Consider the following 26,518-nt stretch of genomic DNA (forward strand, 5'->3'; position numbering starts at 1 on the left):
ACATGCGAATCACCACAACAAACAACCACAGAAAAGAACACGTCATTGAATGTCTTGGCCAATCAAAATTCGCTAAAATGACGTACGCTAAAACTTTCATCGCCAAAGAAGGTAGTGTCCAGTGACCTGGGTCGATCAATGGTGGGTCGTGATTCAGACTTTCTTAAACAACCCCGCACACGTGAGTTCTTTTGTTATATATCTTCATATAAATGCAACTGACAGTCTATCTGTCATATTGTAACGGTAGAATACGTAATCACACGTTCCTGGGAGGCGATATCAACCCACAACTATCATTTCCCGCAGCTAGCGTCCGCCCTTAGAATATAGCGTCTACTCGATCTCTTGCGTGATCTGCTACTACGACAAAAACTGGGTGATATTTAAGACTATGGCGAGATTAATTGTATTTCCTATAGCATTTTCCGTGCTGTGTTCCATAACTCACCAAGCACCCGTAGATAGTAACGCCGGCGCAATCGTAAGTCTTACACTTTTCCATTGAAAGTCTACGTTCTTAATTGGAGTAGTATAACAAACAAACAAACAATTAATATCGTCTTGTATGGCACTCATGTTTTGTAAGGGTCACCCAGTTGAAATTGGGAAGGGAAGGGGTGAAGGAATTAACCCGTTTAAAGATATGTTTTATATTATTATCTCTATTTTTTATAGATATTGATTATTTATGCACTGTGAAATAGTTTATTTTAGCTGGAATTAGTTTTTTGGTGTTTTGTATGGAATTTATTATCACTGAATCATTCCTTCAGCGAAAAGAGCAAAAATTCCAAGCGAAAATAATGTATTTTACAGTATATATTTTATGCAAATTAGTAGTATGTCTATGACTATATTTGGACATGCCTCAGTCATCAATAATCACTCATATACATTGTGTCACATGACTACAATGAAGTCGTTACATTGGGTGTGGTTGTATGATTCACAATACAAGCAGACAATACAAGAAAGAACAAAACAAAGTTCTGCTCAGAAATGGGACATCCTTAACATTTTTGCAAATAGGGAAAGTGTTAACAGACACAATGACGATTATAATAAGTTTGTTTTTCAATATTCAATATATTTGGTACAATAAACCTAACCTATGTAACCATGTTTTATTCGAGCGCAAATACAAGTTTTGTATCTCTCTCAATCTGATATCTCAGTGACCGTTTGCACATAAAGGCAACCGCATGCAGTGAAATTATAATTAATTTTAAACATAATTAACATTTAAAAGAAAGAAAAACACTAATTGAGGTAAACTTATCATTTTCAGAGGAAGGAGGGAAAACCATCGGCCTTAAAACTTCATATTAGTAACAGTTTATCATGTTTGTTATAGAACCCGTATAAATTCATATAGCAATGTTTTTGAAGATTTAACACAGTTGTCTATGGGGAGTTCAGTTATGTTTTCTTATGTTTGTTATAGAACCCGTATAAATTCATATAGCAATGTTTTTGAAGATTTAACACAGTTGTCTATGGGGAGTTCAGTTATGTTTTCTTATGTTTGTTATAGAACCCGTATAAATTCATATAGCAATGTTTTTGAAGATTTAACACAGTTGTCTATGGGGAGTTCAGTTAAGTTTTCTTATGTTTGTTATAGAACACGTATAAATTCATATAGCAATGTTTTTGAAGATTTAACACAGTTGTCTATGGGGAGTTCAGTTTTGTTTTCTTATGTTTGTTATAGAACCCGTATAAATTCATATAGCAATGTTTTTGAAGATTTAACACAGTTGTCTATGGGGAGTTCAGTTTTGTTTTCTTATGTTTGTTATAGAACCCGTATAAATTCATATAGCAATGTTTTTGAAGATTTAACACAGTTGTCTATGGGGAGTTCAGTTATGTTTTCTTATGTTTGTTATAGAACACGTATAAATTCATATAGCAATGTTTTTGAAGATTTAACACAGTTGTCTATGGGGAGTTCAGTTATGTTTTCTTATGTTTGTTATAGAACACGTATAAATTCATATAGCAATGTTTTTGAAGATTTAACACAGTTGTCTATGGGGAGTTCAGTTATGTTTTCTTATGTTTGTTATAGAACACGTATAAATTCATATAGCAATGTTTTTGAAGATTTAACACAGTTGTCTATATGGGGAGTTCAGTTATGTTTTCTTATGTTTGTTATAGAACCCGTATAAATTCATATAGCAATGTTTTTGAAGATTTAACACAGTTGTCTATGGGGAGTTCAGTTATGTTTTCTTATGTTTGTTATAGAACCCGTATAAATTCATATAGCAATGTTTTTGAAGATTTAACACAGTTGTCTATATGGGGAGTTCAGTTATGTTTTCTTATGTTTGTTATAGAACCCGTATAAATTCATATAGCAATGTTTTTGAAGATTTAACACAGTTGTCTATGGGGAGTTCAGTTATGTTTTCTTATGTTTGTTATAGAACCCGTATAAATTCATATAGCAATGTTTTTGAAGATTTAACACAGTTGTCTATGGGGAGTTCAGTTATGTTTTCTTATGTTTGTTATAGAACACGTATAAATTCATATAGCAATGTTTTTGAAGATTTAACACAGTTGTCTATGGGGAGTTCAGTTTTGTTTTCTTATGTTTGTTATAGAACCCGTATAAATTCATATAGCAATGTTTTTGAAGATTTAACACAGTTGTCTATGGGGAGTTCAGTTTTGTTTTCTTATGTTTGTTATAGAACCCGTATAAATTCATATAGCAATGTTTTTGAAGATTTAACACAGTTGTCTATGGGGAGTTCAGTTATGTTTTCTTATGTTTGTTATAGAACATGTATAAATTCATATAGCAATGTTTTTGAAGATTTAACACAGTTGTCTATGGGGAGTTCAGTTATGTTTTCTTATGTTTGTTATAGAACATGTATAAATTCATATAGCAATGTTTTTGAAGATTTAACACAGTTGTCTATGGGGAGTTCAGTTTTGTTTTCTTATGTTTGTTATAGAACATGTATAAATTCATATAGCAATGTTTTTGAAGATTTAACACAGTTGTCTATGGGGAGTTCAGTTATGTTTTCTTATGTTTGTTATAGAACCCGTATAAATTCATATAGCAATGTTTTTGAAGATTTAACACAGTTGTCTATGGGGAGTTCAGTTATGTTTTCTTATGTTTGTTATAGAACATGTATAAATTCATATAGCAATGTTTTTGAAGATTTAACACAGTTGTCTATGGGGAGTTCAGTTATGTTTTCTTATGTTTGTTATAGAACACGTATAAATTCATATAGCAATGTTTTTGAAGATTTAACACAGTTGTCTATGGGGAGTTCAGTTATGTTTTCTTATGTTTGTTATAGAACACGTATAAATTCATATAGCAATGTTTTTGAAGATTTAACACAGTTGTCTATGGGGAGTTCAGTTATGTTTTCTTATGTTTGTTGTGAAAGAGAAGAAGATAAACATCTACATAATGTCTTGTACTGTAAAATACTTCATTTTCGCTTGTAATTAATTTTTAATAATTCGCCAATTTCACTGAAGCAATGATTCAGTGAAAATAAAATCCAGCGAATATACCTTTTTTCCTATATTTTACATTCAACTTGTCAAAAATCAATGAAAATAAATTCCATACAAAACACCCAAAAATTCCTTTCAGCGAAAATTAATTCAAGATAAAATAAAATATTTTACAGTAACTTCTAAATATGGCAGTATTATTATTTCCATATTTACTTATTTATTATAGGAATACTTGGAGCATTTTGGGTATGTCAGAAACAATGACGGATCTGCAGATCAGCGTAAAGGGAGGGATTTTTCAGAAGCAATCAAAACTTTCCAAAGATTCGCCAACATTACCGTAACAGGTGGGTAACATAGCAGGTATTCCCGTGCTACTTAAAAAGAAGTAGTCATCGTATCAATCTGTGATCGAATGCTTTCAAATTTCTGTAAATATACATTTGACCAACATGATTATACATTCAATGCTAAGCATTTTATTTTATAAAAACTTCCCACATAAATGTGTGTAGAAAAAAAATCCATGTCTTAGTGACTTAGAGGCCAATTTGTTTTCAACATTTATCTCCCTCAACTTGATTCTGTGATTACAAAACAGATTACTGAGCTATACTTGGTAGCAAATACCATAAAGTCCGTATTAGAAGCAGCATTCCTAATAGAAGCCGCACCCATTCTTTTTGAACAATTGAGATCCACAAATTCACCATTTCTCATATGTGTAGATGCACTAATAGAAGCCACATCCCTTCTATTGCATTGTACCATTTTAATAGAAGCCGCGGTTTCTAATACAGATTTTACAGTATTACACTACATTAATTAAAGCGAGAGGGTCATCACCTGCGGCACGTGGGCATTGAGTCCCAAGCAACGATAAAAACACACTAAAATGCAAAGGCTCATGGGTAGACGCTTGTTTGTAAACAATGGCACGCTATGGTCATCTGACGTATGCGCAGGTAATGACTCCCCACTTTAATCATGTATATCACTGAAGTACATAGATTGAGCATACAAATTAATAATTTCTTCAGTACTAAATGTTACACTGTGATGTTTTGATGAGTAGTTTATGCGTAAGAATATATATATTTGTAATGGGTGGATATAAATGCTATCTGATCACTTGATCTTATTATAGAATGCATATTGTAGTTGATGTTGCTGAAAATATAAGTCAATTTGTTGAAGCTGTCTCTATTTCTGTGATGTTTTGTGCAGGTGTAATTGATGATGTTACCATGGAAATGATGAACAGACCGAGATGTGGTATGCAAGATTTTATTGGCACAGCAAATGAAGTCAGACGTAAAAGATACAACGCTCAAGCTGCATGGCGGAAAACAGATTTGACTTATATGATTACGCAATATACGCAAGATATGCCACAAAATGAGGTTGACTTTGTAATAGCAAAGGCCTTTAATGTAAGAATTAATTATTCAGTTGAAATTACATTTAAAGAATTGTAGCAATCTCAAAGGAAAATAAATGTGCTGAAACTTTTCTCGCTTTGAATAGCATGCATGCACTTCTCAGGTAATCTCCTGATGCATCAACACGATATAGGGGGATTTTGGCGTGAAATAGAAATGAAGATAATAACCTGATGTAAAAAATTTTTTTTAAATCTCTCAACATTTGTATTACATTGAAACACTATTGCTTCCAAATTTTGAAATTTCTAGAAAAATTTGTTCTCAAGTTTTAAGCTAATTATGTTATCACATTATTTATTGTTGTGAATCTAGGTATGGGCAGAGGTCACACCATTGACATTCACTCAAATTTATAGTGGTATTGCTGATATTGTTATACTATTTGAGGGTGGTTACCATGGGGATAATGGTCCATTTGATGGTCCAGGTGGTGTATTGGCTCATGCATACTTTCCAGAAGTTGGAGACGCCCACTTTGATGATGATGAGTATTTCACAAGGAGTAGTTATTACGGTACGTAATATAAAGCAATGAACTAGTATGGCAGTGACAATGTTCACCTGCACATGTGCGGGAATTGAGTTCTAAGTGATTAATGCATGCTAAAACGCAAAGGCCCATGGGTAAATGCTTGTTTGAGTTCACTCAACTCATTAAATAATGTCATGAGTTCACTCAATTCATCAAATCATTTCACGAGTTCACTCAAATCATTTCATGAGTTTACTTAATTCATCAATTCATTTCATGAGTTCACTCAAATCATTTTATGAGTTTACTCAATTCATCAATTCATTTCATGAGTTCACACAAATCATTTTATGAGTTTACTCAAATCATCAAATCATTTCATGAGTTCACTCAAATCATTTCATGAGTTTACTCAATTCGTCAATTCATTTCATGAGTTCACTCAAATCATTTTATGAGTTTACTCAATTCATCAAATCATTTAATGAGTTCACTCAAATCATTTTATGAGTTTACTCAATTCATCAAATCATTTTATGAGTTCACTCAAATCATTTCATGAGTTTACTCAATTCATCAAATCATTTCATGAGTTCACTCAAATCATTTCATTAGTTTACTCAATTCATCAAATCATTTCATTAGTTTACTCAATTCATCGAATCATTTCATGAGTTCACTCAAATCATTTCATTTCATGAGTTCACTCAAATCATTTTGAGTTTACTCAATTCATTAAATCATTTCATGAGTTCACTCAAATCATTTCATGAGTTTACTCAATTCATCAAATCATTTCATGAGTTCACTCAAATCATTTTGAGTTTACTCAATTCATTAAATCATTTCATGAGTTCACTCAAATCATTTCATGAGTTTACTCAATTCATCAAATCATTTCATGAGTTCAGTCAAATCATTTCATGAGTTTACTCAATTCATCAAATCATTACATGAGTTCAGTTAAATCATTTCATGAGTTCACTCGATTCATCAAATCATTTCATGAGTTTACTCAATTCATCAAATCATTTCATGAGTTCAGTCAAATCATTTCATGAGTTTATTCAATTCATCAAATTATGTCATGTCACGCACTCAAATCGTAATCATTTCTGGCAGTGAATATTTATCGGTTTACATGCTTATAATACATAACTTATGATTATGTGTAAAATAATTATTCTTATAGGAGTAAATCTGTTTCAAGTTGCTGCACACGAGTTTGGACACAGTCTTGGCCTGGGACATACTGACGTATCTGCTGCATTGATGGCACCATTCTATGCTGGATATCAACCATACTTCCAACTACATTTAGATGACATATATGGCATTCAGGCCCTCTATGGTAGGTTTTCACATATACTTTGTTTTTCTGTAATCATTCTGTAGAGTGACCTCTATAGTAGATTAACATTTTTACTTTTTTTCGGAATAAGAGTGTATAGAGTGCATATATACATTACTAACAATTATTGAATACCGATTCATCAAAATATTTCTTATTTTGCTCTTTCTGTAAACATTTCTGTAATTTAAATAAGCCTATGCGAGACTAATAGAGCAAATATTGTATGTTAATTTTTTATTTCTATTACCCAATATAATCCATCAAGATCCAAATTAGTCACAGTGAAAAGATTTTAACTGTCCTGTATAATCACAGTAGCAAATTTGCATAGTTTTAACAGATGCCAAAAACCACATGATTTTCAAGCTGACTCATTTCTTGCGACACAATATTATGGTTCTGTTTTTTAGTCCACAGTCAGAAAACGGGGACTTATGTTTTACCCTTTGTGCGTCCGTTTGTACGTGCATGTATCTTGGACATGCCTGGACTAATCTCAATCAGACTTCACATATACATCATGCATAATAATATACATATGTATATTAATTTGTTTCATGGTCTGATTCAAGATGGCCGAATGGTGGCCATTTTTGGCTAAAAAATCATCAAAATAAAGCATTTAGGAATGGATTTCATTTAAACTTGGTACATACGTTGGACATTATGGGTTCATGATGCACGTAATTTTATTTTTCAGATTAGATTCAAAATGGCTGACTGACGCCCATTTTGTTTAAATGAATACACTTCTAGAGCCATATCTCTGATATGCTTTGACTGATTATGTTCAAATTTTATATATTCTTTTACATCATCGACTGGTGGCCATTTTGTTTTAATTAATGCTTTTTCAGAGCAATATTTCTCAATATTGACAAGTACTTGTTTGACGATCAGATACAAGATGTCAATCATTTTAATGTTAAAAAAATCATCATAACCAAGCATCATCTTCTGTAACCATATCTCTGACATGTTTATGTTCCAACTATAATTACTATAAACAAAACTATATATCCTAAATTTGATAACTAACGGGGACTATGCCATGCATGGCTTGTTTAATTAATAATGTTGTCATGTACAAACAATTCAATCAATGCTGTAAACATTTAATTTTTCATTTATGAAGACAACATTTTGCGAAAGTCACTGGTATAAAAATTGTTTCATGATTGTCACTGAGTGATAAATCTAGTCTCCGATAAAATTAATCACAGACTGATTAGTGATGATGATCATGTATATTTTAAAAATATATTTTATAACAAATATATTTTTGTGTCAGACGACAGCTCCAGATATTTAATATTGTCTCTCCTGACTTCGTGTACGTTGCAAGAGCAGAATGTGTGTGTGTTTCATCTAAACAAATATATGTTGTTTATGTCTCATGGGACCCACATTGAACACAATGTGTCTGGGTAATCAACACCTTGTAGAGGTTTTTAAGACAGATATATCATACAATCAAGATATATCATTTCTGTGTTGTTTTGTAGGCATGTCTGACAATGGTGAACTGACTGTAGCACCTCATCCTAATCCTAATCCAGGCCAACCAGGATGTGAAGGAGTATTTGATGCTGTTACCACAACTGCTGATGGCTCAACTTATATGTTTAAAGGTAAGAGTTTAGTTATTAATTTAGCGTTCAGTTCATATGTTTAGTTTAGTTTAGTTTAGTTTAGTTTAGTTTAGTTTAGTTTAGTTTAGTTTAGTTTAGTTTAGTTTAGTTTAGTTTAGTTTAGTTTAGTTTAGTTAGGTTAGGTTTAGTTTAGTTAGGTTTAGTTTATAATTAAATTTAATTAGGTTTAGTTAGTTTAGCATGGTATGTATGTTTGTTTGTTTATTTTATTTTAATTTAGATCATTTCATTTAGTTTAGTCTAGTGCAAGGAATCATACTTTAAATTAAAAATAAACATTAAGTGAACATATGGTTTTTACTAATAGGTCAATATTTTTGGAAATTGAATGACAATGGCTTACCTTACAATGGATATCCCAAATTGATAAGCAATGAATGGGCTGGTCTCCCTGACAACCTGGATGCTGGGCTATACTGGACTACAAATCAAAGAACATACTTTTTCAAGGTATAAATTAACATAACACACAAATTAATTTTGAAAATGAGCAGTGGTGAACTTGATGCAGCAATAGACAGCATGACTAATGAGTGAAATAAAATTCTTTTCATCAAATCGATGAAAAAGAGCCTATAAAAATCTGGGACACCCAAACTCAATCATCAATAATTATTTTACCATTTAGTTTATAATGTTATTTTCCAACAGGGTGATCAATACTGGCGCTATTATAACCAGATGTTAGATGCAGGTTATCCTAAGTCTATCTCTGTCTGGAGACGGTTGCCCAGCAACATAGATGCAGCATTTGTTTGGAGTGGTAATGGTAAAACATACTTCATTAAAGGTGAGAGCTAATGACAATACAATTTTAAAATTATGTTTTGTCTGTTTGGTGTTGTTCATTAATGCTTGACAACATTATGAAGTATGACGTATTATAACATATCAGAGTGATTATGTTAAACTTTAATATGAATTATTATCATAATGAGTTCTCAGGTTAGAATTTGACATTAGAGAAGCCTGATTAATTCACTTATAGTGTTCAATTGCTTCCAGAGTATGTTGGAAAAAAATTGTCGGCAAAATAAAGACATTGAAAAAATCACAGATTTATTTTAGGTTTATATCAGTATTTTCAAAGCATTTTTAGTGTAATTTTAAAATATATATATATATATGCCACATCAAATTCAGAAATTAAATTGGTGTGAAACCTTTTTATAGTAATCTGTGCCTAATAATTAACAATTCATTTGTATCTAACATTTCAATTTTTTATGAATAATTGTGTGCAGACAATGACAAGTCAGATTACTCATTATACATTGTTTTATTATTTCAGGTGACCAATACTATCGCTATACTTCAGGCTACGGTGTTGACAGCGGGTATCCCCGGCCGTTGACAGTATGGGGTGGACTGCCAAATAGCATTGATGCCGCTTTCCAATGGAGAAACGGGCGTACTTACTTTTTTTCCAGTAGCGACTATTACAGATACAATGATTTTTCCAACAGTATTGACGACACTTATCCTAGGCAGTCTTCGCTTTGGTGGCTTGGATGTTCAAATAATCTATTACAGGATGTTACCATGTCAACTAATAGCACTGAAGTCATCACTGAGAATAGTTATGTTGATGGTAGCAGTGGAATACCATCCATGTCTAGCCCTATGTTGTGTTTAATTCTTTTGTTATGTTTTATTAAATGATGTATTTATACACAGCCACTAATTATTTACTGGGTTGTGTTTTGCTTTGCTCAATTTAAAACCCAGTAAATATGAAAATTTAAGCTTTACATGCATATTGTTTCTTGAAAACCAGTAAATTTAAAACCTAGTGAATATCCATATCTTTAAAACACACTAAAACCCTTAGAGTTTCAAATAGCTCTCATACAATAATATTTCTAGTTACTGAGACCAATCATAACTAAATTACTATTGCATATATATATTATAATTTTGAAGTATACATGTAATTAAGTTTATATGTATATATATATATATATTTTATTACTTTTTAAATATTTTTGTTTGTGACAGGTGACATTTCCAGACATTTAAGTCACTACTGACTTGTTTTTCTTAGGTGCTAATTGTAAATGTATGGCTGCACTTATTGTAGTTGTTATTTATCAAATTGATGTGCATGCTGGACATGCCAATCGGACTAGGATCCTATTTTATTCAGATTGTTGTGCTGGACATAATAAATAAAAAAATATATTTATTAATTGATTCTTATTTGTTTCAAAACTGTCTTGTCATGTACAAATATAAACTACTGTTTGAAAAAACTAAATTCCCATTCACCGGAAACAAGTAAAATTTCAGACTCACCTTTGCTAACTTAGCATTTTACCAACCATCACCCTTGCTAACTTAGCATTATACCAACCACCACCTTCGCTAACTTAGCATTATACCAACCACCACCCTTGCTAACTTAGCATTACACCAACCACCACCCTTGCTAACTTAGCATTATACCAACCACCACCTTCGCTAACTTACCATAATACCAAGCACCACCCTTTGCCAACTTAGCATTATACCAACCACCACCCTTGCTAACTTACCATTATACCAACCACCACCCTTGCTAACTTAGCAATACACCAACCATCACCCTTGCTAACTTAGCATTATACCAACCACCACCCTTGCTAACTTAGCATTAAACCAAGCACCACCTTTTGCTAACTTAGCATTATACCAGACATCACTCTTGCTAACTTAGCATTATACCAACCACCACCTTCGCTAACTTAGCATTATACCAACCACCACCCTTGCTAACTTAGCATTACACCAACCACCACCCTTGCTAACTTAGCATTACACCAACCACCACCTTCGCTAACTTACCATTATACCAACCATCACCCGTTGCCAACTTAGCATTTTACCAACCACCACCTTCGCTAACTTAGCATTATACCAAGCACCTCCCTTTGCTAACTTAGCATTATACCAACCACCACCTTCGCTAACTTACCATTATACCAAGCACCACCATTTGCCAACTTAGCATTATACCAACCACCATCCTTGCTAACTTACCATTACACCAACCATCACCCTTGCTAACTTAGCATTATACCAACCACCATCCTTGCTAACTTAGCATTATACCAACCACCATCCTTGCTAACTTACCATTACACCAACCATCACCCTTGCTAACTTAGCATTATACCAACCACCATCCTTGCTAATTTAGCATTATACCAACCATCACCCTTGCTAACTTAGCATTTTACCAACCATCACCCTTGCTAACTTAGCATTAAACCAACCATCACCCTTGCTAACTTAGCACTATACCAAGCACCACCCTTGCTAACTTAGCATTATACCAACCATCACCCTTGCTAACTTAGCATTATACCAACCACCACCTTCGCTAACTTACCATTATACCAACCACCACCTTCGCTAACTTACCATTATACCAACCATCACCCTTGCTAACTTAGCATTATACCAAACACCACCCTTGCTAACTTAGCATTATACCAAACACCACCCTTGCTAACTTAGCATTATACCAACCACCACCTTCGCTAACTTACCATAATACCAAGCACCACCCTTGCTAACTTACCATTATACCAACCATCACCCTTGCTAACTTAGCATTATACCAACCACCATCTTCGCTAACTTACCATTATACCAACCACCACCCTTGCTAACTTAGCATTATACCAACCATCACCCTTGCTAACTTAGCATTATACCAACCACCATCCTTGCTAACTTAGCATTATACCAACCACCATCCTTGCTAACTTACCATTACACCAACCATCACCCTTGCTAACTTAGCATTATACCAACCACCATCCTTGCTAATTTAGCATTATACCAACCATCACCCTTGCTAACTTAGCATTTTACCAACCATCACCCTTGCTAACTTAGCATTAAACCAACCATCACCCTTGCTAACTTACCATTATACCAAGCACCACCCTTGCTAACTTAGCATTATACCAACCATCACCCTTGCTAACTTAGCATTATACCAACCACCACCTTCGCTAACTTACCATTATACCAACCACCACCTTCGCTAACTTAGCATTATACCAACCACCACCCTTGCTAACTTACCATTATACCAACCATCACCCTTGCTAACTTAGCATTATACCAAACACCACCCTTGCTAACTTAGCATTATACCAAACACCACCCTTGCTAACTTAGCATTATACCAACCACCACCTTCGCTAACTTACCATAATACCAAGCACCACCCTTGCTAACTTACCATTATACCAACCATCACCCTTGCTAACTTAGCATTATACCAACCACCACCTTCGCTAACTTACCATTATACCAACCATCACCCTTGCTAACTTAGCATTATACCAACCACCACCCTTGCTAACTTACCATTATACCAACCATCACCCTTGCTAACTTAGCATTAAACCAACCATCACCCTTGCTAACTTAGCATTACACCAACCACCATCCTTGCTAATTTAGCATTATACCAACCATCACCCTTGCTAACTTAGCATTTTACCAACCACCACTCTTGCTAACTTAGCATTATACCAACCACCACCTTCGCTAACTTACCATTATACCAAGCGCCACCCTTGCTAACTTAGCATTATACCAACCACCACCCTTGCTAAATTAGCATTACACCAACCATCACCCTTGCTAACTTAGAATTATACCAACCACTACCCTTGCTAACTTACCAGTATACCTACCACCAACCTTGCTAACTTACTATTATACCAACCACCACCCTTGCTAACTTACCAGTATACCTACCACGACCATCATTGCTAACTTACTATTATACCAACCTGTATCTTTGATAACTTCCCTCCATCGCTACCTTGCGTCGCGTTCTCTTTTTACAGTCAGCGATGGATGTCCATGATCATCTACATACTGATAATCTACCGCGCATGCTCAAATATTTTTACACGGAATGAAAAAAACGCTATGTGGCGCTGTAACAAGAGACGTGCTGGTAATCTCTCAATATAGTTTAGTAACAAGAGAACTGGTGATGGTTGTGAACCATAACTGCCTCAGCACAAAGGCTGCTGTGTAATACCAGGGAATGTAAAGGTTAATGTATTGTAGTGTTACCTCTGTGTAATTTACAATATATCTGCATTAACCTTCACTATTAAGGACAATATGGGAGTGGAAGCAAGGCTACGCAAATTTGCGAAATAGTAGTTAGTTAGAATTACCAGACATTGTGAGATATAAAGAAGTGGCCTAATAACCCATGAAACATACTCGCACATATCCATACATGTCTTATTGTGTGGGGCAAAGCTGTCTTGTACACAATCATAATAACTGGAAATGGTTTCACAACAGAAAACAAGTGTTATTGCTGCAAATAATTATGAACAATAAAAACTGAAATTTAGAAAAACTATGAACAAAAAATAATGAAAGTCTGTGATTTTCTGCACAGTTTCCAAGAAATTATTAACCGAATCATAACATTTATAAAAAGCACAGCCTAGATTCACTTCGAGTTTATCAGAAATATAATCTTACAATTGCATACGAGTCGTCAAAACGTACAGTTTGGTGACATAATTCAAATGTTGTATAGTTCAATATGCATATAACCACCCATATACTAGTACATTTTGACAATAAACCCCTCTTTCACATTGTGCAAATACAAACAAGACATTAAACCTACCTGACAGTAACATGTAAGCGTTGTATAAACCCGAATGAAAAGTCTTGAGTCACGGCGAATACTTCTATCGAGTCGCCCATTTAAAAACCGCTTCAACTAGCCAAGGCCAATCAATAATGTGCGGGGTCATTAATTAAATAATATTAATGTTATTAACACTTGCACATTACCCGGAAGAATTGGCAATGGCTACAAATGTTTAAGAAAGAATAAAAGGTTAAACAAATTAAATAAATAATATAAAATAAAAACATACAAAAAACTAAGCTAATACATTACTGTAACAGAGAAAGAAAATATTAAGACTAAATTATTATACAATAAAAAGATAGAAAAAACGCAAAACTTAACTGGGAAAGAAAATTGTCACTGGAGTTGCTGTCTTATTTCAAAACACTTCTTTAGGTACCTTGCTACAGGGAGTATTAGACCACGGTTGTTTAGCAAGGCTATGAACTGTGTCTTTGGTGACAAATTTTGGTTTTTGCCATTTCAAATAAGACATTTCTATCGGGGGTATAACTTTTGCATGACATCATTAGGTGGTACCGGTACTCATCTTCTTTATTCCGATCACAAAGGTTACATAATCTATTAGCAAGGGATATTCCATTGTGTCTGTCAGTCTCAGTTTTCAAGTTATGGTCACTGAGGCGAAATTATTTAAATTTTCGCGCATCTCAATATTTTGCAGGGTAACAAGGTAGGTTTCAAAAGCAAAATTGTTTTTTTTTATTTCTCTGTATGTTCTAAATTTATTTATATTTCATTTTGGTTTGATTGGTTGTCGTTTTGTAATTCACTTTTCTAAGTTGATATAAATGATGTTTGTACATTTTTATTAATTTGTCCTAATTGCCTTGCTGTTAGAATTTCATTGTTGCCAACCAGGTTAGACTGGTTGATGATATTCAAAAAGAAGTCTACCATTTACTATAAATTTCTTAATACTAAAAATTTACTATTAAATTTGAAAACATCGTAATGTTATTACTTCTACACCAGGTAACACCAATTAAAACCAACATCGATTTAGAATTACTGTGGCCAATGACATTGAAATTTGCTCTTCCATAAAGCAGCAGTTTCCCTTTTTTAATAATCAAAACTACCCTTGATACCCTGGAGAAGTATGTCCATTGTTTCACAACAATGACTGTCCCAAGAGATTTTCGTCTTCTCAATTTCTCAAGATAAACGTCCCAGGCTTGTTTTGTTTACTAGAAGGAAATGTCCTTTGACAGCATTTCTTGAATTAATTTCCATTGCACAAAAAAGCACCAAATACTATTACTGAAGCACATAATTGGCATGACTTTTCCCCCGGCCATTCACGCAAACTGCAAATCACGACTTTTACCGCATCCATAGTTGTTGACAGCCGATGGATGATGGTGGATGTATTGTGATATGGAGCGTAATTAACGCCAAAATTAAGATATTAAGTTTGCAAGTTAAGATATTAAGTTTGTATGTTAAGATATTAAGTTTGTAAGTTAAGATATTTAGTTTGTAAGTTAAGATATTAAGTTTGTAAGTTAAGATATGCATTTGTAAGTTAAGATATTAAGTTTGTATGTTAAGATATTTAGTTTGTAAGTTAAGATATGCATTTGTAAGTTAAGATATTAAGTTTGTAAGTTAAGATATGCATTTGTAAGTTAAGATATTAAGTTTGTAAGTTAAGATATACATTAGTATGTTAAGATTTGTATTTGTAAGTTTCGATTTCAAAGTTATGAGTGCGCCCTCATCCACTTAAATGGGCAACTTACAAATGCCATTTTATGAACTCTTTGTGCACATAACTAAGGGGTATTCGAAACGCCGGAAGTTGGATATAAAAACAAAATGGCAGGCGAAAGTTTTGTTATAAGGCACGTTCAAACGGTCATAAGTAGTTTACATACTGATTTAGAAAGAGGTTGCAGCAATGTCGATTTTTTGCAGCATAAATCAGAAAGTTTGTTACATTTACTTCGGCAGCTAAGGGCCATAGATATGGTTTCTGACCGTGTAGTTCAACTTGTATATAGCGTTTTTGAGGAATTGCAACAGCTGAAACCCTTTGATGATGACACTGTTGTGTGATTGCCGAACTAAAAACGACCACGCGGCCTAGGAGTCCTGAATTTGACATGTTTCTGACAGTATACTGTACACTGCGACTGTTGCGTGATTGCCGGACTAAAAACGACCACGCGGCCTATTAGTCCTGAATTTGACATGTTTCTGACAGTATACTGTACACTGCGACTGTTGTGTGATTGCCGGACTAAAAGCGACCACGCGGCCCAGTAGTCCTAAATTTGACATGTTTCTGACAGTATACTGTACACTGCGACTGTTGTGTGATTGCCAGACTAAAAACGACCACGCGGCCTATTAGTCCTGAATTTGACATGTTTCTGACAGTATACTGTACACTGCGACTGTTGTGTGATTGTCGGACTAAAAGCGACCACGTGACTTAGTAGTCCTGAATTTGACATGTTTCTGACAGTATACTGTACATTGCAACTGTTGTGTGATTGTCGGACTAAAAACGACCACGCGGGCTAGTAGTCCTGAATTTGACATGTTTCTGACAGTATACTGTACACTGCGACTGTTGCGTGATTGCCGGACTAAAAACGACCACGCGGGCTAGTAGTCCTGAATTTGACATGTTTCTGACAGTATACTGTACACTGCGACTGTTGCGTGATTGCCGGACTAAAAACGACCACGCGGGCTAGTAGTCCTGAATTTGACATGTTTCTGACAGTATACTGTACACTGCGACTGTTGCGTGATTGCCGGACTAAAAACGACCACGAGGGCTAGTAGTCCTGAATTTGACATGTTTCTGACAGTATACTGTACACTGCGACTGTTGTGTGATTGCCGGACTAAAAACGACCACGAGGGCTAGTAGTCCTGAATTTGACATGTTTCTGACAGTATACTGTACACTGCGACTGTTGTGTGATTGTCGGACTAAAAACGACCACGCGGGCTAGTAGTCCTGAATTTGACATGTTTCTGACAGTATACTGTACACTGCGACTGTTGCGTGATTGCCGGACTAAAAACGACCACGAGGGCTAGTAGTCCTGAATTTGACATGTTTCTGACAGTATACTGTACACTGCGACTGTTGCGTGATTGCCGGACTAAAAACGACCACGCGGCCTAGTAGTCCTGAATTTGACATGTTTCTGACAGTATACTGTACATTGCAACTGTTGTGTGATTGTCGGACTAAAAACGACCACGCGGCCTAGTAGTCCTAAATTTGACATGTTTCTGACAGTATACTGTACACTGCGACTGTTGTGTGATTGCCGGACTAAAAACGACCACGCGGCCTATTAGTCCTGAATTTGACATGTTTCTGACAGTATACTGTACACTGCGACTGTTGTGTGATTGCCGGACTAAAAACGACCACGCGGCCTATTAGTCCTGAATTTGACATGTTTCTGACAGTATACTGTACACTGCGACTGTTGTGTGATTGCCGGACTAAAAACGACCACGCGGCCTATTAGTCCTGAATTTGACATGTTTCTGACAGTATACTGTACACTGCGACTGTTGTGTGATTGCCGGACTAAAAACGACCACGCGGCCTAGTAGTCCTGAATTCGACATGTTTCTGACAGTATACTGTACACTGCGACTCTTGTGTGATTGCCGAACTAAAAACGACCACGCGGCCTAGTAGTCCTAAATTTGACATGTTTCTGACAGTATACTGTACACTGCGACTGTTGTGTGATTGCCGGACTAAAAACGACCACGCGGCCTAGTAGTCCTGAATTCGACATGTTTCTGACAGTATACTGTACACTGCGACTCTTGTGTGATTGCCGAACTAAAAACGACCACGCGGCCTAGTAGTCCTAAATTTGACATGTTTCTGACAGTATACTGTACACTGCGACTGTTGTGTGATTGCCGGACTAAAAACGACCACGCGGGCTAGTAGTCCTGAATTTGACATGTTTCTGACAGTATACTGTACACTGCGACTGTTGTGTGATTGCCGGACTAAAAACGACCACGTGACCTAGTAGTCCTGAATTTGACATGTTTTTGACAGTAAACTGTACACTGCGACTGTTGTGTGATTGCCGGACTAAAAACGACCACGAGGGCTAGTAGTCCTGAATTTGACATGTTTCTGACAGTATACTGTACACTGCGACTGTTGTGTGATTGTCGGACTAAAAACGACCACGCGGGCTAGTAGTCCTGAATTTGACATGTTTCTGACAGTATACTGTACACTGCGACTGTTGTGTGATTGCCGGACTAAAAACGACCACGCGGGCTAGTAGTCCTGAATTTGACATGTTTCTGACAGTATACTGTACACTGCGACTGTTGTGTGATTGCCGGACTAAAAACGACCACGCGGGCTAGTAGTCCTGAATTTGACATGTTTCTGACAGTAAACTGTACACTGCGACTGTTGTGTGATTGCCGGACTAAAAACGACCACGAGGGCTAGTAGTCCTGAATTTGACATGTTTCTGACAGTATACTGTACACTGCGACTGTTGTGTGATTGTCGGACTAAAAACGACCACGCGGGCTAGTAGTCCTGAATTTGACATGTTTCTGACAGTATACTGTACACTGCGACTGTTGCGTGATTGCCGGACTAAAAACGACCACGCGGGCTAGTAGTCCTGAATTTGACATGTTTCTGACAGTATACTGTACACTGCGACTGTTGCGTGATTGCCGGACTAAAAACGACCACGCGGGCTAGTAGTCCTGAATTTGACATGTTTCTGACAGTATACTGTACACTGCGACTGTTGCGTGATTGCCGGACTAAAAACGACCACGAGGGCTAGTAGTCCTGAATTTGACATGTTTCTGACAGTATACTGTACACTGCGACTGTTGTGTGATTGCCGGACTAAAAACGACCACGAGGGCTAGTAGTCCTGAATTTGACATGTTTCTGACAGTATACTGTACACTGCGACTGTTGTGTGATTGTCGGACTAAAAACGACCACGCGGGCTAGTAGTCCTGAATTTGACATGTTTCTGACAGTATACTGTACACTGCGACTGTTGCGTGATTGCCGGACTAAAAACGACCACGCGGGCTAGTAGTCCTGAATTTGACATGTTTCTGACAGTATACTGTACACTGCGACTGTTGCGTGATTGCCGGACTAAAAACGACCACGCGGGCTAGTAGTCCTGAATTTGACATGTTTCTGACAGTATACTGTACACTGCGACTGTTGCGTGATTGCCGGACTAAAAACGACCACGAGGGCTAGTAGTCCTGAATTTGACATGTTTCTGACAGTATACTGTACACTGCGACTGTTGTGTGATTGCCGGACTAAAAACGACCACGTGACCTAGTAGTCCTAAATTTGACATGTTTCTGACAGTATACTGTACACTGCGACTGTTGCGTGATTGCCGGACTAAAAACGACCACGAGGGCTAGTAGTCCTGAATTTGACATGTTTCTGACAGTATACTGTACACTGCGACTGTTGTGTGATTGCCGGACTAAAAACGACCACGTGACCTAGTAGTCCTAAATTTGACATGTTTCTGACAGTATACTGTACACTGCGACTGTTGTGTGATTGCCGGACTAAAAACGACCACGTGACCTAGTAGTCCTAAATTTGACATGTTTCTGACAGTATACTGTACACTGCGACTGTTGTGTGATTGCCGGACTAAAAACGACCACGTGACCTAGTAGTCCTAAATTTGACATGTTTCTGACAGTATACTGTACACTGCGACTGTTGTGTGATTGCCGGACTAAAAACGACCACGCGGGCTAGTAGTCCTAAATTTGACATGTTTCTGACAGTATACTGTGCACTGCGACTGTTGTGTGATTGCCGGACTAAAAACGACCACGAGGGCTAGTAGTCCTGAATTTGACATGTTTCTGACAGTATACTGTACACTGCGACTGTTGTGTGATTGCCGGACTAAAAACGACCACGCGGCCTATTAGTCCTAAATTTGACATGTTTCTGACAGTATACTGTACACTGCGACTGTTGTGTGATTGCCGGACTAAAAACGACCACGCGGCCTATTAGTCCTGAATTTGACATGTTTCTGACAGTATACTGTACACTGCGACTGTTGTGTGATTGCCGGACTAAAAACGACCACGAGGGCTAGTAGTCCTGAATTTGACATGTTTCTGACAGTATACTGTACATTGCGACTGTTGTGTGATTGCCGGACTAAAAACGACCACGCGGCCTAGTAGTCCTAAATTTGACATGTTTCTGACAGTATACTGTACACTGCGACTGTTGTGTGATTGTCGGACTAAAAACGACCACGCGGCCTAGTAGTCCTAAATTTGACATGTTTCTGACAGTATACTGTACACTACGACTGTTGTGTGATTGCCAGAGTAAAAACGACCACGCGGCCTATTAGTCCTGAATTTGACATGTTTCTGACAGTATACTGTACACTGCGACTGTTGTGTGATTGCCGAACTAAAACGACCACGCAGCATAGTAATCGTGAATTTGACATGTTTCTGACAGTATACTGTACACTGCGACTGTTGTGTGATTGTCGGACTAAAAACGACCACGCGGCCTAGTAGTCCTGAATTTGACATGTTTCTGACAGTATACTGTACACTACGACTGTTGTGTGATTGCCAGAGTAAAAACGACCACGCGGCCTAGTAGTCCTGAATTTGACATGTTTCTGACAGTATACTGTACACTGCGACTGTTGTGTGATTGCCGAACTAAAAACGACCACGCGGCCTAGTAGTCCTAAATTTGACATGTTTCTGACAGTATACTGTACACTGCGACTGTTGTGTGATTGCCGAACTAAAAACGACCACGCGGCCTATTAGTCCTGAATTTGACATGTTTCTGACAGTATACTGTACACAGCGACTGTTGTGTGATTGCCGGACTAAAAACGACCATGCGGGCTAGTAGTCCTGAATTTGACATGTTTCTGACAGTATACTGTGCACTGCGACTGTTGTGTGATTGCCGAACTAAAAATGACCACGCGGCCTAGTAGTCCTGAATTTGACATGTTTCTGACAGTATACTGTACACTGCGACTGTTGTGTGATTGCCGGACTAAAAGCGACCACGTGACCTAATAGTCCTGAATTTGACATGTTTCTGACAGTATACTGTACACTGCGACTGTTGTGTGATTGCCGGACTAAAAACGACCACGTGACCTAATAGTCCTGAATTTGACATGTTTCTGACAGTATACTGTACACTGCGACTGTTGTCTGATTGCCAGACTAAAAACGACCACGCGGCCTAGTAGTCTTGAAATTGACATGTTTCTGACAGTATACTGTACACTTCAACTGTTGTGTGATTGCCAGACTAAAAACGACCACGTGACCTAGTAGTCCTGAATTTGACATGTTTCTGACAGTATACTGTACACTGCGACTGTTGTGTGATTGCCAGACTAAAAACGACCACGCGGCCTAGTAGTCCTGAATTTGACATGTTTCTGACAGTATACTGTACACTGCGACTGTTGTGTGATTGCCGGACTAAAAACGACCATGCGGGCTAGTAGTCCTGAATTTGACATGTTTTTGACAGTATTATCAGGGGGGATGCTTCTCTCTGAGGTTCTCCACACGTGCCAGGGTGGAATCTCGTCTCGTCTCTATATCTCGTTCCTTCTAGGTACGGGATCGGGAAAGTCACTTTAACTTTACAGTCAAATGAGACACACACAACGAAATACGTTTCAACTCTCGTCTTAGTCGGTCAGTCGAGCACTCTATAAGACACAGCGCCTTGGGGGAGAAGTCCCCAGGACTATCGCAAGGCTGACTCAAGACTCGCCCAAAGACTCTCCAGGACTGCGTCTGTTCTGGTGTACTCGCCAAGACCAACTCAAACAACTTTATTCATTTTCAAAAAAAAACTATAAAAATACTCTAGGGCGTAACCTTCAATCATAAAGCCAATCACACTAAGTGCTGAACACGTCATATCTTTTGGTTAATCGTTCACTACATTAATAACTACGAATACCAACTGTCAGAAATAGTAGTCCGAATAGCGACGGTTATCTCGTAATTAGTTTTAAACCACTGAACCAAGTTACGTCCGGAACCTCAAATGGGCCGAAACGATGACAAATATAACACAGCTATTCACTCGTAATCAGCTAATTAAGTCGATCAACAGATACGCAAAAACAATTTCATCACAGTATACTGTACACTGCGACTGTTGTGTGTCATTATTTATGTACTGACCATCTAGGCCGGTAGGTGATGGGAAACTAAATTACAGACATGATCAAATTTAGTGGATGAAGTGAAGTGGGAAACTAATTTAAACTAAACATAGCGTTATGAATCCTACAACACAAGGTCTCGGCGACTTTTCCAAAATTCTGCCATAAAATTATCAAAAAGTGAAAAAAATACTAGCAGCGAGAATTAAGCGGTTTAAAGATTAAATTTAGTTGATGAAATGACGCTGGTTAACAGGTTGTGTTAGTTATGTGTATTCATTGAGTTCGTGTGTTTTACTGTTTTATTTTGAGATTATTTTGTTACGCTACACTCACGATTCATATATTAAAAATATGCTAGTCATTTTTATTCATTGCTTTTACGGTGTTTTCTTGTTGTATTTTGTGATTATTAGTTTGTATATTGTGACGGTACACTAATTCACACACACGATTCACATGGTGGAAATATGTTAGATAGTTTGTATTCATTGTGCTTTATAATTCCCATGTCACTTTATGGGATCATCTTTGCCATTAGTTGGGATACATGTAATTATCATTTACGAATATCACATGACGTGGATTTTAATAACAGATGACATGTTTTCATCACATAAAACAGTACATCCAGGTTGATTCTCTTACTGACAAAAAAAAAAGAATTTAAAAAAAATAGGATGGAAAAGTCAATGCCAGTTATTGTGATTTGTTTTCGGCGCATCGTAAATAAATAACCTTATATATACGCTATCACCGAGGACAGCAACTTAAACATGACACGTAATTTATTTTACATGTTGGATAAAGCTGAAAATCCTACACATACTGGCGATTACAAGTTCAAATATCATAAAAGTAGTTTTTAAATATTTTTTTATAAAACTATGAAAGTGAGTGGTGCTTTGCTAACGAGTGAAAATCATCGGGTTTAATGAATAATATTATATGCAGTCGATAAAACATTTCGTTTCAAAACTTGCTTCCAAATCAATCCCCGTCTTTTTACCGCAATCAATGCTTCGAATATAAAAAAATATTTTATGTCACGTTAAAACTGCTGTTTATGTCGTAATATTGCAATGACAACGTTTCTACAGACCAACAATCAACAGTAAACACGGAATACTGCAACGAAGGATTGAAATGAGACGTAAACACGTGATATTTTAATATAGATTGAATGTGAAACCACATTAGTATATTTCATTTCAACTGCCATGAATGTTATTTTTTTGTTTCACTCTGTTAACTTTGTCTTCAAACACTCCCTACCTGCAAATCGTGCACGAATCGGTATTATAGTTATTTGCATATTTATGTTGACATATTTTGTCAAGTCAGAAATTTACAGTATCAGGACCTGTCCATATGCTAAGATTTAACATCACAAAGTTGATTGATCTCGTGTTCACTGCGCGGTATCGTCACTCCGTCGTATTCGAAGACTAAACCTACTACCCGGCCCGGGTACGTGAGTATGTTGTACATTATATTATTCAACACATAGTTATTCAATCAGTTATTACATACTTCACATGTGAAATGTATTCCCGTCGATGTCCTAATCTATCTTCAGATTCTTCACGCCGTGAATTTGAACTAATTATAACTGTATTGAAATATGACATGCATATCAACTATAAGCCACTGGTCGTTATCTACAAATTCGAAATCTTATGATTTCTCGTTCGTTTTAAGTACTTCTTTATTATGTGACTTTATTTGGTAAAATGTGTGTTGATTTCAATTTTGTGTAATTTGAATTTGTTCGTATTTCTATAAAACCGCGGCGCTGCTTTTACATGGGTCACCTTTATTACAAGATTAGCGAATCCCCGTTGATTAGGTGCGGGACAAACGTACACTGTAATCCATCTCGTTTCTTGTCACAGAAAGACGACTCCTTGAAATCACAGTCCATTTTAAACGCTATGAAGCAAGTTGTTGAACATTTATTTTATTTTGTTTTCACCAGTCATCTATGGAGTCTTTACAACTGTTACGTGTGTTGTACATCTTCACAATTCTAGGTAAGTACGCAGTGTGTGATTTCTATCATTTGTAATTGATCGCATCGATGTAATACTCAAATAATAAACTTTAGAGAATGCGTTAATACGAAATTTGGTGTTACAGTGTCCGTAGTTATAGAATATTATGACATTGTGTTCAAGATTTCTTTCATTATTTGAGCAATATACAGGTGTGCATTCTCTATTTTTTCATTTTCCCCTATTATTAGGAACTGTTAATGGAGCGTAGGATGTTTGTACTGTAACCTGTGGTGATGGTGCTCAAACTAAGTTGTGTGCTACACCACCATGCCCGATTCGATCATGTATTGTTTTAAAACTACTCTTTCGTCTGTCAATATCACGTTCATTGCATGTCGTCATCGAAGACGTCGTTTTGAGCGGTTACTGTGGTTGCGTGTACGAATGTTGGGTGTTTATATATTGATATGTACTCGTGTTAATTTCGAGCTTGTCGAATATATTACTCATAGTGGTTGTCATGAAATTAACTGCTATTGTCTACATATCACCTGACAAATCTACCAATTGTCTTTTATATCCTATATACATTGCTGACAAGTAGTGAGTACATTTCTTGCATACATTTGTATAGGTATACAATGGTAAAGAAAAATATTACAGAGTTGTGCAAGGGCAGCATATGATGAAGGAGACACGTATTTTGTGTTTTTTGACGGCAAGTGTCACGCTGCATCAACGCCCGATGATTACAATGGCGGCGGGACATCTGGTGGTTGCCGATTTGGAAAGGGAACATTAAACAAGATGGACGTATACAGGATTGATGGTAATAACTACGGATAATTCGATGGTTGAAATATCCTGCCCTTCACACTTTGTGTACTTAGCAGATGAATCCCGCCCTGATTGGTTTATGTACATTTTACTTTATTTATATCTATTCGATGATATTTGCGTTAAGTAATTATAAATATGCAATGAAACTGTGCAATCCATGAAGAGTTAAAACCATTACATTTTGCAAGTCTAATTCCATGTTAAAAATTGCGTCGGTGGCGATGCTAATAGCAGTGACTTATGTGTCACTTTAAAGTCATCTCTGTCATCACCTATACCATACTACAGCTCAAATGTAATGACGTATTGACTGACTATTGTGTCTTGTGCAATTGTTATAGATTGGGAGTGTCCGACTGGTTCTGATTATGAATTTTGTAGATTGTCACATCTTCGAACGCCTATCTCAGGCCGTGTCTGTACCCATGCAGACGATTGTTTCCAGGTGGGCGGGGAGCCGCTTGATCCAGTTATTATTTGCTGTAAAAAGGCGAGTTGATAATTGGCAAAATCATCATTTTGTAATGCCTATTCCAACACGACGTTCACACTATTGAATAGATTCTTAGTGCAATTTAACCAAATTATGATTGTCGTTTTCAATGTTATATTTTTGGCAGTGTTCTGCAAAGACGTGTGTGGACAAAAAATCGTTCACCGCAACTGCTGGTGTGACGACAAATGCATAGAAAATGGCGATTGCAGCCCAGAGTATATGGACGATTGCTCAGGTAACACTGCGTTAAAATGTACCATCACATCAATATCATAGAGAAACTGCATATGATATATTTAAACAGAGTGTTCTAGGATTGATGATTGACTCGTATATGGGTGTACCGTCCCCCATTTTTTTCGAATAATACCTTCACAAAGTTTAAACAACTTTAAACGACGTCATTCTCCAATTTATTATATTTTATGATGATGATGAATATATAGATTATGTAACGAATCCCATATGCAATTATAAAGTTGAGTGGTGGATCACAACTCAGTACGCATTCTCATATTTTGTGATTGAAGCATGTCTTACCAGGATGAGTAATATGACATATTGTTACAGGTAAACCCACGTGCAGTGGTATCGGAGATCCGCATTATACGTCTTTCGACAACAAATATTACCACTTCCAGGGGCAATGTGAATACACATTGTTAATTACTCAATGTCCACTTTCACCCTATGATTTTCAAATTATTGGTATAAATCAACCATGGGGCGCATCTGCTGCAACCACGACGAAGGAGGTCAGGCTGCTGTTTAATGACCATGTACGTAACTAACTGGCATAACACTGATTTTACATAGATTGAAATATTGATTTGGC

At 36.5% G+C, this 26,518-nt stretch overlaps 1 protein-coding gene across 1 annotated transcript; it reads left to right on the top strand.

The window, feature by feature from the left end:
- The first annotated feature begins 257 nt into the window (after nucleotides 1-257).
- On the top strand, nucleotides 258-10,626 carry LOC100377581 (matrix metalloproteinase-19-like). Its single transcript, XM_078011569.2, has 9 exons — nucleotides 258-484; nucleotides 3,737-3,857; nucleotides 4,738-4,943; nucleotides 5,268-5,469; nucleotides 6,620-6,778; nucleotides 8,287-8,412; nucleotides 8,741-8,883; nucleotides 9,085-9,223; nucleotides 9,725-10,626. The coding sequence occupies exons 1-9, from the start codon at nucleotides 395-397 to the stop codon at nucleotides 10,093-10,095; spliced, it is 1,557 nt and encodes a 518-aa protein (XP_077867695.2). The 5' UTR covers nucleotides 258-394; the 3' UTR covers nucleotides 10,096-10,626.
- Nucleotides 10,627-26,518: the final 15,892 nt, after the last annotated feature.

Source organism: Saccoglossus kowalevskii, chromosome 19 (genome assembly GCF_978046115.1).
Source record: "Saccoglossus kowalevskii chromosome 19, keSacKowa6.1, whole genome shotgun sequence".
NCBI lineage: Eukaryota > Metazoa > Hemichordata > Enteropneusta > Harrimaniidae > Saccoglossus > Saccoglossus kowalevskii.